Raw genomic sequence first — 15220 nt, 5'->3', positions numbered from 1 at the left:
CTAGAAGCTAATTCTATGAAAGGATGCTCTCGTAGACAATGCAATCCCTGAGGAAAGAGGCTACCAGCATGGACTTAGTGAATAACTGCAGTTGGAGGGCTCCTGGTGACAATTCTGGAAAAGCAAACACAGCTGCAGCACAGCCAAATATAGCTGGCCAAGACAATGGCATCCATGAAGTTAATCACTGAAATATGCCACCCATATGCTCAACCCCCCTTCTATAATGCAGGGAGTCAAAATATAGTTTAAAGCACAGAAATATACAGCTGTTCCAGGCTGATATAGGTGTTTTCTTGATCCAACTCTGAGAACTATGGCAGGAATGGATATGACCCCCTCTGAAACCAAAGAAAGGATCAAAAACCAAATGGACTTCAGAGAAGACTAAAATAAAAGATTATGTACAAAGAAAAAATAAAGGCATCAGGAAAACTTCAAAAAGAAGATGGACTTTTATATCCTCACTGAGTCTAGGCTGAAGTACAAAGAAAGTAAAGATTAAAATAAATAAGAATAAAAAATACTTGTGCACCAATCTCCTGCCAAATGCTGTCCTTTAAGTTGTTCATGTTACATTACCCTTCTCTTCTATTTTTCTCCTAAAAATTTCAAGGACAAAACAAAACACCAGACCTCAATCCAGTACCTATTTTTGCTGTCCAACACCCAGAACCTCACTTCAGTTCCCAAAAGGCAAAAGAACTGAAGTTCTGCATGGGTGTGTAAGTTTGTTTACACTAACAGGTTCATGGGGGGTCACGGGCTCGTCAATCTCTTGTAATGTTCATTTTTGTCAAATACTTAGTTTAGGTGCTAGATTCCCTTTACAATGCTCAAAATTTCAAGAACTGCTTTGAGCATCAACTGAAAGCTGAGGCCTGATGATACAGTGCTAATCAAATAATGCTAACACCAAAGAAGTACAACCCAAGGAACTCAGTCAGGCCAGCATATAGCCACTAAAACACGGAAAGAAAAGAAACATGTGGGACTTACTGCCATGACTTTTCTATGAGGAGTCCCCATCCTATTCAAATGAAGACTTTGTGTGGCAGCTCAAGTACAAGCACTGAGGCCCCAGCACTTTACACTAAGGAGAAAAGTCTCTACACTACTGAGGGTTGTGGCTATTTACCCAGTAATAAATGATGGAATTATCAGAGTGAATTTCTTTTCCTTTTTTTTCGAGACAGGGTTTCTCTGTGTAGCTTTGGAGCCTGTCCTGGAGCTCACTCTGTAGCCCAGGCTGGCCTCGAACTCACAGACATCTGCCTGCCTCTGCCTCCCAAATGCTGGGATTAAAGGCGTGTGGCCACCACCGCCTGGTTCTTTTTCCATTTTTTTTAAAGGAAAGTAATCTGTGGTCTAGATCAAGAGATTCTGAGTTCAACTGATTCAACAGTTCTGAGACCTTTGGATAGCAGTCACCATAATTTGTAGTGCATGACTGGTCACCATGCAAAATATTCCTGAAACATAAATTCTTCAGTTATAAAGGTAATAATCTATAAGCACATTTTATGTTATGTCACAATTTTGTAAGTTCCACAAACAAAGACCATTAAGTGGAAGATACCTCAAGAAAGTGAAGTATTATGATCACTAAAATGAAATCTTATAAATATACATTCTCTTTCTATATATATGTATGTATACACACACACACACACACACACATACATGACCACTGCCAAGTAAAGTTTTTGCCTTTTAGCTCACTGGATCAACTAAGTCTCTTTATACTAGGTAACTAAGGTCTAACTCCCTTGCTACAGACAGAGATGAAGAAAAACAAGAATATAATTCACAGAGAAGGATGTGAAGTACCATCTTAAAACTTAATGAACCTAAGTTTAACTATGAACTTCAGTAAAAGCATGAAAATTAAGTCTTTTAGGATAAAAATCATAGAATGTTAGACTTAGTATAGTAAATTAAAAATACACAGGACTATACTTTATGGTATGTAAAATAGTTTTAAACTCATAGAAAAGTCATGGCAGTAAGTCCCATGTGTTTCTTTTCTTTCCATGTTTTAGTAGATATGATGCTGGCCTAACTGAGTTCCTTGGGTTGTACTTTTTTTGGTGTTAGCATTATTTTATTAGCACTGTATCATCAGGCCACAGCTTTCAGTTGATGTTCAAAGCAGTTCTTGAAATTTTGAGCATTGTAAAGGGAATCTAGCACCTAATTTATGTCACATAAATTGGTTAAAGTTAATTCTGAATACTATGTCCAATTCATTCGTGAAATTTTTCAGTCCTAAATAAGCCTGTAAATATCAGAAAATGCAGCTAATGTACTGGAGAAACATAATTTTCAGGGTTATGTCAGAGAGAGAGAGAGATAGCATGTCACTAGAGAGACAAACTTCTTTAACTACTGAGACTCAAAACCAAAACATTCCATATATCTCATTTGAAAAGCACTGTTACTCAAAAAGGAGATCTGGGTCAACTGGTCACAGATGAGTGGTTCCTACTCTGATGCGGACCTAAAGGAAGTACAAAATATGTCAACCAATCTAACCGTAAGGCTACATATGCATGACAGAACAGTACAGAATCAGCAGAAATGATGTTTTATAACTTATTCTAAACATAATCTAAACTTATGTAAATTTTTAGAAAAAAACTGGATCTAATATTTTGCTGCTAAGTTTGCCGAGACTTTTATTAACTGGAATAATTATTAAAGCCAGTGTGAATTTGTATTCATAGTCACTTTGAAAGTCATATGACTACATATTTATTATCACTACATTTTAAATTATAAGCTGATTTTAAATATTAATTTCCATATGTGAACATGGAACATAATATACAACCTGCAGTTCATAAAAGAGAATGTTCATAAACCTCTGCGTTGGCACTACAAAAAAAAGTGTAAATCTCTGATGTGCTCACATAAGGCATCTCAGCCACATAAGTGGAATCGTATTTCTATAGAAATAGTTGGAGTAATCACTTTCTGTCATGATTGAGGACAAACGGGAAGAGGGAAGCTGTTCAAAACCTCCCTAAATGTTCTCCTCTTTCTTTTATAAGTCCTCTAGGAGGAGTGTGCAGCTCACACTAAATGAAAAAGACATTCCCAGGAGGAGGAGAAGGTTGCTATCCCTTCACATCTGGATTCAGAGCAGGAAGATATTGGATAGCACAATTAAACAGTGATGATGCTAAAGGGGAATAATTATTTTACAATTACCTGTGAGCATCACATTTACTGCTCTAATTAGTTTTTGTTTCCCACATAGGTTTTTCCAGGAACACTCAGCTCCATTTCTCTTAGGTTCAGCAAGCGTTTTTCTTAAGGAAAACATAAAAATACATTTTCTGCACGGCTACACAAGTAGCACAGCGTTGACGCTGTCTTCATTCCATGACTTGATACTTGTGTGATAGTGGAAACAGACAGGGTGGCCTGAGAACTTGGAGGTGCTAATGAACTGGAAATCATTAGTGCTTTTTAAAGCCTCCCTTTCTGGAGTTTTGTAAAACAATATTATACTCGGAACTACCTAGCTCTTTATGATGACATAATCCATACCTAAGAACAAAAAAATATATCTCTTTCCTAAAGAAATAAAATTCTGTTTGAAATAATGAGTTTCTAAAGTTGGGTGAAGTTCAGATTTGGAAGTAAACCAGAGCAATGACTTATTAGCTTAGCTCCTTCAAACATGCTGAAAGTATAACATTTCCATTTAAATGCAAATAAGGGATGCGTATGGATTGTTGAACATTTATGAGAGTGTGGTTCATTTTGTTTGTTTTTAAAAAATTCCTGTTAATGACCTCAGATTCCTGTTATAAACACTACTGAATTTCTGCACAATATTTGGACTTTAACATGTGCTAGCTGTATCTACATTCATGTGGATCAAATTTAAGATATCATAACATCACCTGTTCTATGGAAATTCAATGAGTGTTAACTTGTAAAGAACAAAATCACACACACCAAAAAGGAAAAAAAAAAAAGGTTAAAAAGAAATTAAAAGTTTGGAGATTTATATAAAACAGAAAGACTGCATTCTTCAAAAGCCAAATAGTTTTATTATAGCTGTTATGGGGAGGAAAAAAAAACACTTCGAGGTAGAAAACATCATCCCATGAAATCTTAATTACTAGGTTCATATCTGAAAACCCTATCTCCTTTTTATCTTGTCTTTCAAGGTTCTTGTTTTCCTAGTTCACTGCATCTCATCGACAGATGCTGGAGCAATCTCAATCCAGCACATTACAATTAAATAGCAAGACTTAACAATTAGAGTAATACCTCTGCCCAGATCAAAGATAACATTCACATCCTTTAAAAACCTATGTGGCAAGAACTTTTGGTCTCAGAAGGCAGATGATACAGAAGTATGTACTGTTAACTGAAAAGCCTACCCCAGAATATTTAAACTCTTCATTAAAGATCCATATATGCACACAGCTAGCTCTTCTTTCAGAGTTTCATTTTAGTCTCCTTTCATGACCATTACAGAATCGGGTAATAAATGTCATTAATCTTGGCATTTTATGATTTGTAATCACATTTTCCACATAAAGTTTAAAAGCAAAACAAAAGGTGAGGAGGGAGTCTCAAATGTTTTTAATCTCCATCTTGCTGGTAAACTTAAAAAAAAAAAAGTTTAAATCAATGCATATTCTAATTAGTGAATAAAAAGACGTAATAATCTGAGTTTGAATAAAAACCAAGAGTATGTATAGCAGTTCTAAGTAGGTGATCCATTTTTCTCAGATGGCACAATTTTGGTTTTTAAGCACCACCTGTACAAGAGGAACACTTCCTACCCTCTAGACCTACCATGAGGATGAGAGACCATAAAAATCAAGTGTCCTGGCACACAGTAGCCACACAGCTTACTAAACACACATTTTCACTTTTACAGAAACAATAATGACTATGCCTCCTGGGGCTAGTCCCATTACCCTGGAAGAGTTTCCTAATCTATAAAATGAGGTCAGATGAGATGGTCTCCAACCCCCTTTTAACTTTAACAATGATGTCCTTAGAAGCCCTTTTCAACTCACTTACATACAAATAATTTTTTTTCCTGTTATCAACAAGCAGATGATCTCCCCAAGTTTACTAATTTATAGTCAGGATGATTTATTTTCTTTAAGGTTATTTACTGAATGTGAAAAAATGAGATTTCATTTTATCAGTAACCTCTCCTCAGCCTTCTAATACTGCAAATCTAAATACTGATACTAAACTAGTAATTTTTCAAGCCACACTTTCACCTGTAGCCTCTCATTTCTAAGCCATTATATATTGGTTCTGTTTAAAAAGCTTAAGAGAAGAGACTCTAAGTGTATCACTAGTGAAGTTAAAACAAAGAGGAAATACTCATCCCCATTCTCAATTAAAACCAAATTCCCAGCTTAAAATAGAATTTTAAAAAATCAGTTCCTATTTTCATTATGCTTTGCTATGAATAATAGTTTACAATAACACAAAAAAATAAACAGCCAAGATTATTTAAAATGCTTATTTCCATTTACAGTTTTGTTACTGAATGTTTAAAATCCCAAAACTTTGAAGCATATGTTATAACAATTCTACACCACTACAGAGCCTTAAATGATCTGGGCTCTTTAAACATTGGATGGCTCATGGGGCCATCAAGCGTAATAATTCATCTCAAAAGCTATTTGTTCATCTGCCTGGAGGACTCAAACATATTACATCTTGCAAACTTATCTAATATATTCCTGTGGGAAAATGCCATTGAGAAAATATGTTCTGCCGATTTAGAAAATCAGCACCAGAAAAGTCCCTCTGCCTTATTTAAACTCCTTTTACGAAGAGGCCAGTATCTAGCAGACTGCATTTCAGTCCAAATGGCAATATACCTTATATGACAACCAGTCCCCCAAACAATAAAACCATATAGCTATCTCCTCCAGTGTCCGAATATGGCTATAAAATATACCGCCTGGGTGGGTTTCAAGCATTTTAAAAGTTATGTTCCCACTTGCACACCACTAGCCCCCAAACACAATCTCTAACATGAGTTAATTACACGCTCTTGTGGAAAGTATGTCTCAGGACTGTGGAGATGTACAACAGTTATCTTGGAGACAAACAAGAAAAGTGTCATTTGCAAATTCTTTTTTTTTTCCTAGTTCATTTAGCTAACAAACACGGAAAACAATCTGGGGTTGATTCCAAAGGCTATCGTTTGGAAATCATGAACTTTGGGAAGGAAAGTGGGGTAGAAGTCATATTAAGATTCATATTTAAAAAAAAAATCCATGGCTGAGATACAAAGGCTCCGTTCAGAGCTAAGAGTCTGAACAAGCCACATTCATCTACCAAATGAAAAGGAGGAATTAAATTTTCATAATCCATAATTTAATTGACAAGAGACTACATCTTTCAGAGGACATTAATGCTTTAAATTCATAGAGCATTCACTAGTTAGATATATCATGTCACTTATGTAGCAGGTGACCATAAATTCAAAATCATCATCAATCCAACTCCTTGATTCAGCCCTAACATTCTAGCATAATAGAGAAAAACATGTAAGACTTGCAAAGTAACTCGTGTGCAGATATGGATTACGTGTGTGTGTAAGGTTTATATTTTAAGAGGAGGACAGGATAGAGATCTCTTAAAACTATCATGAGAATATTACTGATCAAGATTAATTTTTCAGAGAAAAGTGCCAAAAGGGAATTCGATATTTTAATTTGTTATCTGATTATCTCTGAGACAGTGAACTTGACCGTGTCCTCTCAAGATAGCAGCCCTGAAAAGACAATTCATATTTAACAGATTCTATCACCTTTATCTCCCACTTGATTTTTTTTTTTTTTAATTCTAGGGCTTCAATAATTGGCCACTGTGGAGTTTCTCAAGATTCTCAACTCATAATACTTAACATACCAGAAAAAGAACCTACCATCACAAGGGAAACTTAGCTGCCAGGGAAATGGATCATAAAGCCTGGAATGGCCTGGGCATTTTGACGACTACCATAAGGTGCCAGAAAGCATATGGATGTTAAGTCTCACAGTGGAGAGAACAGGAAAAATTTGTACATTATCTTACTGACAGCAGCAGCCCCCCACCCCCACCCACCCCGCATCTGATACACTATCAAATACCTCACTTGACAAGAGAATTAGATACATCCCATGTCTCAGAAGGACACAGACTTTTCCATCTCTCTCTGGCAATCCTTTCTCTATCTGGGGTTTCTTTACATAACATGCCAAAAATACAAGTGGATCCTACTGAGATTCCTGAGCTAAAGAGAGAAACTTCCACACGAAGACAAACCAGCTAGATAAAAAAATTATACATAGTTTCCTTGACTCGCGGATCCCAGCCCTCTACTTGTCCCAATAACCGCTCCATCCTAGTTTGTCGGCCCGTAAAACCACCAGAATCACATTAATTATTAAACCATGGACTGCCTATCAGACAAAACCGTCCCGATTACGTAAAAAAAAAAAATTACCTCTAATTTCTGCAAGAGAGTACACCTGGCTAGTTTAAGGGGTCTGTAATTATCCTCTTTCTCTCTCTTGTCCTCCTTTCTCCCATCTCAGGACGGAGTGCAAGAGCCGGGGATGTTCCGCCGGGCCACCCCGCATTTCTAATGACACGAGCGAGCGTGCAAGGCAGCACGCGCCCGCCCCTCCCCGGACCCCGCGCCCCGCGCCCCCGCCGGCCCGTCCGATGATCGCAGGACGCCGCACCCAGCTCGGGCTCCGGGACGCCGCGCGACCTCTCGCGGGCTCCCCTCCCGCCAGCCCCGCGCCGGCACGCCCGGGGAAGGCTGGGCCGGCTCCCCCAGCTCACCCAAGCTCGCCCGGCTCGCCCCGCTCTCCCCGCTCGGGCCCTACGCCGTCCCGGCCGGCCGCGTCCTCAGAAGAGAAGACGGCCAAAGGGAGGCGGCCCGCTGCCTCTGAGGAGACGACGCCCCGCTCGGCCGCCGCACGGCCGCCCCTGGGCCACTCACATTCTGTCAGCCACGAGCAGGCGGCCCTCGACCATCATGTCCGGGAGGAAATCCAGCTTGAAGGCAGAAGTCATGGTCTCAGCGCACGCAGCGGCGGCGGCGGCGGCGGCGGCGGCGGCAGCGGCGGGGGGCTGTGCGCGCGTCCGAGCGGCCGCGGGCGGCGCGAGACAGGCAGGGACAGGTGCGCGCGGCCTCCCCGGGCGGCCGCCGAAGCGGGCACTTGTCACATTCTCTCCTCGCGCGCTCCACCAATCCCCTCCGCGAGCCAGCGCCGGGGCGGCCGGGCTGCCGAGCGCCAGGTGCGGCGGGCGGGCGGGCGGGGGCGGAGCTCCCTCCCGGGGCGGCCGCTCCACGCTTAACCCCTGCGGGCCCGCCCGCTCGGCCCCGGCGGCGCCCCGGCCTCTCTGCGCACGGCCCCAGCGGCCCCGAGGCGCCCGCCGAGCCGCTGCCGCCGCCGCCCTGTCCCCGGCTCGGCGCCCGGTTCCCACGGCCACGCGGAGTGCGAAGCCGCGGGAGACCGGTCCCCGCGAGTGACCTCCGTGCCCCTCGGGGGTCGGGGAGGCTGGCCGGCCGCCCCTGGGACGGGATCCTCTAACTGCTCCTCCAGGCGAAGTAACTCAGAGAAAAGGGCCCCAAGTGACATGGGAGGACAAACGTGCCGCCTTCGGCAGCTACTTCAACACCGAGAAATAAGAGGGTCTTAAAACGACAAGAGAAACAGCCAGACTTCGAGTTGTTTGGTTTTTTTCTGAAAAAGGGTGAATTGCAAAATTGGCGTTGCCTATGATTTAACTCAAATGTTAAAAGCCAATCCTGTGACTTCGTGGCACACATGAGATTTGTGGAAAGACAGAGTACGCGGAATTGAGAGGAAAAGCGACAAATGAATAGATGCTTAGCAGAAGTTTTCAAGAAAAGTAGTTTATAACGTGGCTTGCTTGTTTGGTTATTTGGGTTAAAGCAAACTTTTCACGGTGTAGACACACGTATGTTTAATTTCATATTCTAAGTCAATATCATAAATTGCACACTAGACACTTTATAGTTTACTCTTCGTGGTAATAACTTTTTATTCCATTTTCAAATGACATGTCTTAAACTTTGAGGTAATGCATATGTATACACTAAATATATGTGTGCACATAGGCATATGTACATATAATAATACATAGTACAGATATATTTTATGGCTTTGTTTGAATTTTTTATTTCTATTCAATGCTGTTGTTATTTTAAAGAAAACCAGAGCATTGTACTGAGGAGCTGGTCGTCGTCCCCCCCGCCCCCCACACACACACAAATCAAGGAATGCCTGGATTATGGTAGCCAAATAGTTAAACTAAGTGAACAATAGTTAAATTTATATGACACAATATAAAGAAAGGATTTAATTTTTCCTCATCAATTTCTTGTATGACAATGGAAACTCTCCTTGGAGATTATAAGACAAAATAGTTATGTGTCAATTTTAAATTCAGATGGGATAGTGAGCAATATGGGGTAGCAGACCTATGCTATTCAGTGAAATCCACACAAACAAACTTAATTGATTCGACTTCCCTCTTCAGCTGAACAACCTGTCTGGCTTTTAGTTTCCTTACTGCAAGGTAATTAAAATGGAAGAGTTGATGAACTTTTGCCTTTCTGGAGGAGCCAGGTCCCGGTTTATAATCAATTGACAGACAACAGCACCAAAAATGAGTTATTAGAACAAAACCATACCCAAGCTTTCCCCCCTAATTCTAACCTGCTTTTATTCCTTACCAAGCTATTGCCAGCTACTTTTGAAATTATCTTATAGAAGTAGTTAGCTGAATAACTGAAGACAAATCTTGACCATTCTCAGTCTATTATATTATTTGCAAAATCCTGAATGCATACCATGAGCTGGCTGTATAATAAATTTAAGATAGATCGAACAAAGCCAACCTCCCAAACAAACAAAACACAACCATACTAAAAAGGAAAGCATTTTCAAATCAGCTACAGAATAAAGCTCCACATGTACCTCTATTCTATAAGGTAGAAAGTGCTTCATCAACATACACACTTCTAAAATATTTATTTTCTCTTTAATTGCGTGTGAATTAGTTAGGCGAAGCTGTAGGGAAGCCCTCTTACTGACTTAAGCCTTCTCAGCAGTTTGTTAAATTCTAGCCTCAAATCCCTTGAGGCAATAGTGGATTCAAAGCAGCTTTTAATCATACTATAAGGAGGGTGAAGTAGGATGTAAGTAGGTCATAGGGAGAGAATTACAAGTGCATAGGTTATTGCCTTATTTAACAACTACAGTGTAGCATGCTTTTCAAAGCACATTGGCTTTGGCCATTTGAAGCTAAGCAAAACCAGGGTCGAAAATAAAAGAAAACCACAATACATGGAATGTGGTGATGTGAACCGAGAAAAGCCACAGAGTGTAGCTGAGTTTAAGCACTCTGGCTGGCAAATACACAAATAATGGCGTGAGTGCATAGGCACCTGATGGAGAAGCCACGGGGAAGCAAAATGTGCACACTCCCCCACCTGACAGGTGACGCGGAAGTCTTCCAATGACAGCTTTTATTTCTCGTGTCTGTTCAGTTTCTATGATCACATCACATGCATGCTGCCCGCTTCTAAAAATCAACTTAAACATAAAAAATAAAATACCCAGCAAAATAGCTCTTGAAGAAAAGCTTCAATTTCTCGTTTTGCTGCTTTGGCTGAAAAAAGAAGAAAAAGCGGGGGGGGGGGGGGGAAGCCCACCCCAAAAGGACTCGACAAGGATCCTTTTTAGATTGCCATACAGCAGTGAGCCATCAGGTATCATGTTTTGGCAGTTAAAATTAACTGGCAGACAGCTTCTCTGGGCCACAATCGAACACTTGGTTTCAATGAAGAGCGATTTTCAAGCCAAGGATCTTATCAAGAGCAGTGAAAGGGGATGGGGACATTAACAGGGTCTCTCTTGTGGACATGAACTAGTTGGTGACACCACCCTGTGCAGATATCCCTGGGGACCAGGCTAGCAGGAACAATGAAGTTTCTTCGTAGTTTTAGCTCCATTGGAACAAAACCTTAAGCTCTTCTCTATCCCATCCCCCTACCTCCCCTAATTGTCTCCTTTTTTTAATCAACTTGCTATTCATTTCCCAAACAAAAGGCAATTCAAGAATTGGAAGCACTTCAAGGGAAAGTTTCTGAATGACCTCATTTTATATGAGGCTTTCCAAGGCAAGGCACACTGTGCTGTTTCAGCTCCCCTTTCCCTCCTCAGCATCCCATACCGTTTTGTCCAATGGCCATTGTTTGAGCACTGAATTATCACTAGTGTTCAAAACAACTCTCAATAAAACAGGGTGCTAATAAACGCATTGCACATAAGAGTGCACATGGCTTAAAATGGAAGACTCCTTTCCCTGCCACTCTAGGCAATGAACCAGAATACATTCCACTGACTGAATCTTTCAACGTTTTTTTTTTTTGCAAAATGCATACTAGGATTTGAAAACTGACACCTGACAGGCCATGATTAATGTTCATAATAAAAGAAGTTTATTTTCTTCTTCTGCAGATAACGTTGTATAAGACAAATTTCTATCTTTTATTATTCCTATTCTTAACTCCCCACATAATTGTACCTTTAAAAGCATTAGCCATCAGCAATTAACATAGATCTGTTAGTATTGTTCACTGGACACCAAATGCCCCGTTTTAAAAAGCATTTCTTTACTACCCTCACTATTGGCTACTCAATACAAACCAAAGGCCAAAACATCTTTTCCCTATCACACTTTTGAATTCAAATTATATTAACATAGTTGTTTCAGTTAAAAAAAAAATAACAAGCCCAATGTGCTCAGAGCCATTTGGAGCAAGAAATGCAGGCCTATTATGAGATTTTCCATCATTTCCAGGCAATAAACTTGAAATCCACATGAATTTTAAGTACCTGAGAGAGTATCTCACTTTGTGGGCATGTTTTATTCTTGACTCACTCCAGTTTTCGATAACAACTTACAAAAATAAACAATGATTTTTAAAAAAAAAAAAAAAAAAAAAAACGTTTTAAACAACCCCAAACAAGTCCTTAAGCAATACATTATAAATATAGCTTTTTTTTCCATAAAGGTCATCACTTAAGAATAAACTTATCACTAATCATAAATCTAAAACTATCACGTCTGGTCTGTTCTCCCCATATTGAGTGCATTCTTAACACATTCCTACAACTAGACAGGTAAAAGTAAATACCCATGCAGATGAAGTAGTTATTAAACAGTCATTTTACATTTCTAAGGGAATATTAAATAGTCTATCTTCCTGGAGAACAGTGTCCACAATGTAGTGCAATCTTATTTGTTGTGGTTGCTGTTGTTATTGTTTCAATTTGTTTTTAATAGAGCCCAAATGCAGCAGGGTGAATTTCTATTCCTTCTGAAGAGGCCCTTCAACGGAAGCTGCTTCTTTGTATACCTACCTTCGCACTGGAAAATGAGATGCCCCTCCAGGGCTGTCAGGAGCTCCCATTCCAAGGGCAGAGAATGTTAACATCCTGGGTCTTTCAGACCCAGAGCTCAGCCATCGCCTCATTTCCCCAACTAACCTGCCCCTTCCCTTCTCTCCTTTCTCCATTCCACCACTCCTGCAGCCTTTACTCTTTCCCTGCTCAGCTTTCTCTTCCTTTCCCTGTTCCCCCTTGCTTTTTCTTTCTCTCTTCCAAATGGGAGCCAGACAACGTCTGCACTCTCCTCTACAGCTGTGTGCCTGAGGAGGTGGGTAGCAGCTACCAAAGTGGAGAGAGGAGCTGGCCGAAGGGTTACTTATTTGTACCAGAAATCAAATTTCACTTGCCTTGACCTAGGCTGGTTTCTGAAGTAGCAACAGCTGTCTCTATAGGGAGCAGCAGGATTCCTTTCCAGACACTGCCAGGAGGAACAAGGGGGAGGATGGGAGATTGTATACCATGAGGCAAGAAAATAGGATGTGAACATTGGGAAGAACAAAAAAAACTTCCTTGTCTAGCATGGAGATTTGCACACGGAAGGCATTGGAGGGACTAGGGGTAGCCTTTGAAGGAATGTTCCAGTATCCTTTGGAAGTTACCGAGATTTGTCAAATGATACTAGAGCCCTTATCTGGTGCCAGCCTGGCGGCAGGAATAAAATTTATACTTTATTAGAATGAAGTTTCTAATTCCCTCCCAATCCACCCATCAACACCCCACCCCACTGAATGTTTTCCCTAATCCACAGAAAGTTATCTGACTCTCTCCCAAGTTGTCAAATTTTCAAAAGGAGAAATCGCTGCTTGACAAAATACAACAGCTGAGCAGCAACAGCTGAGAGGACGCAGTTGCCGACATAACAAGAGGTCCCAGAGAGAGCAGGAACAGGTGGGCACGAAATAAAAAGAAATGGACAAATGCATGTGGGAAGCTTTCGGCTTGGGCACGACTGAGGCAGATCTTATCCAGAATCAAAATCTCCAAGGAAAATGACAATCGGCCTGCCTGACTTGTGTGAGGCTCCTTTTTCCTGAGCAAATACAACTGGAAGACTGAGGATTAAGAGACTAAAAGGTTGGGTTTCTATGAAATAAAGCACATGAATCCACTTTACTCACAGTGATAACTGATCCCCAGCAAGGACATCTGGGCTCCTAAGATCAGAAGATATCTGCTTTGGTGTTTACAGATCAGACCCTTTAGGACAAATAGTTCTTTCAAACTGAGTGAAAAGATAGTGAGATTTAAAGACCAAACCTGTTGGATTCTGAATTTCACTTTGTCAAAGAATTTGATGAACACTGAGACAAAGTCATTTAATTTTTCTGATTCATCAGCTAGACCTTTGTCTTATGTGTGGCCATTACTTCCTAGTAGAGATGAATGGATGACAATTCAAAGCTTGTCATGATCCTCAGATAAGTATAATGTGTTAGCCTAATTATTATTACAGCGATTATATAACTGAGCAATTAAAGTGATGTGTAGGTTGAAAATATATCAAGCAATTGAGATCAGGAAAAATTTCCCACTATAATAATAGTTCAAATATGCAACCACTTTGATTCTATAAGAGAAGTTTTTGAAGATCCCAAATCACTATTTAACTTTCCTAATAAGTCTATTAAAGGAATTGTTTTTTTCTTTCTCTTAGGAGAACCACAAAATCTTCATGGAAATTTTGCCATTTCATAGAAGTAGTCTAACTGTCTATCCAGGATGAATATAATGTGTATGTCTTCTCTCTGTCTTGGCTCTTTATCTCTATTGTTGAGTGTAAAGCTGTTACCTAGTCCTCAAGTCTTCCAATTCTCTCTTACTAGTGACAGCTACATTTGCCCTATTTTAGAGGAATATGGAAAGAAAGGAGGAGAGATGAGACTTTGGGAATTGAGGAAGAAAAGTGACTAAGCTTGGAAGTTTGTTTTGCTTGGTTTTAGTAACAAAGATAGACATCTTCTTTACCCCCTTCCTTGTTTCTACCTTGTACATCCTTCACAGCTACGTTCAACTCCCATCTATGTGCATTTTACTGCTAATCCTCCTCCAGCCATCATTTTCTCTTTCTTCCCCATGCATCTTGGAGCTATTTGATGGCCAAAGAGTCTTTTATTGAACACTGTACGTATGTTGTTTGATTGGTAATGACTAAAATATGACATTTTTTTAAATTCACATTTTAAATCCACGGTGCTTTAAAATTCTCTCTTGTTTTTTTTTTTTTCCAACATCAGTTGCTATTGTGTGTATTAAAGTCCAAGAATACTTCCTTCTGAGACTTCATGAGTGCCAAGTGTCGTGGCATACTCCTATAAATCCCAGTGTGTGGGAAGCTGAGGCAGGAGGATATGAAGTTTGAAACCATCATGGGCTGTATATGAAGATCCTGTCTAAAAGTACAACAAAGACCTTATAAAAACTAAGGTAAGCAAGTAAGAATTCACAAGCAGTGATGCTTTCAAACAATTTCCTTCCTTATTCCCTTAATCCTTTCTCCTTTATTGTTGTTGTTTTCCTTCTGGCCCACAAATCCTACACTGTCCCAAAAATTGACGCTGGGAAGTAAGTAAAGTTATAAGAACTGTGATTCAGGAAAAACAGAACAGCTAAAACCATTAGCTGTGACTGGTGTCTTGATTAGATCTTGAGTAATGAATGGTCCACTGATAAAGTTTTACCAATGGCAAATGAAATGCATGTGTCAACCAAAGTATATGGTGGGAGTGCTGCAAAATAGGTTT

General features: G+C 40.1%; 1 protein-coding gene across 23 annotated transcripts in view; it reads right to left on the bottom strand.

Annotated features, from left to right (window-relative positions):
* Celf2 (CUGBP Elav-like family member 2) overlaps positions 1 to 15220 on the bottom strand; it is a 640994-nt gene that overhangs the window by 312940 nt on the left and 312834 nt on the right. For 2 of the 23 annotated variants that reach the window (XM_028892021.2, XM_037206440.1), the window contains exon 1: positions 7994 to 8293. The exons of 19 other annotated variants lie outside the window; for them this stretch is intronic. In XM_028892021.2, coding sequence (XP_028747854.1) covers positions 7994 to 8067 — 74 coding nt within the window. In that variant the 5' untranslated portion in view covers positions 8068 to 8293. Of the gene's footprint in view, positions 1 to 7489; positions 7655 to 7993; positions 8295 to 15220 lie in introns of those variants that run through there. 2 more of the 23 variants (XM_028891979.2, XM_028892126.2) reach the window with 2 other exon arrangements.

This window comes from Peromyscus leucopus, chromosome 5 (genome assembly GCF_004664715.2).
Source record: "Peromyscus leucopus breed LL Stock chromosome 5, UCI_PerLeu_2.1, whole genome shotgun sequence".
Taxonomy (NCBI): domain Eukaryota; kingdom Metazoa; phylum Chordata; class Mammalia; order Rodentia; family Cricetidae; genus Peromyscus; species Peromyscus leucopus.
Note: the sequence above shows the minus strand (reverse complement) of the source record. Positions and strands in the feature narration are given on the sequence as shown.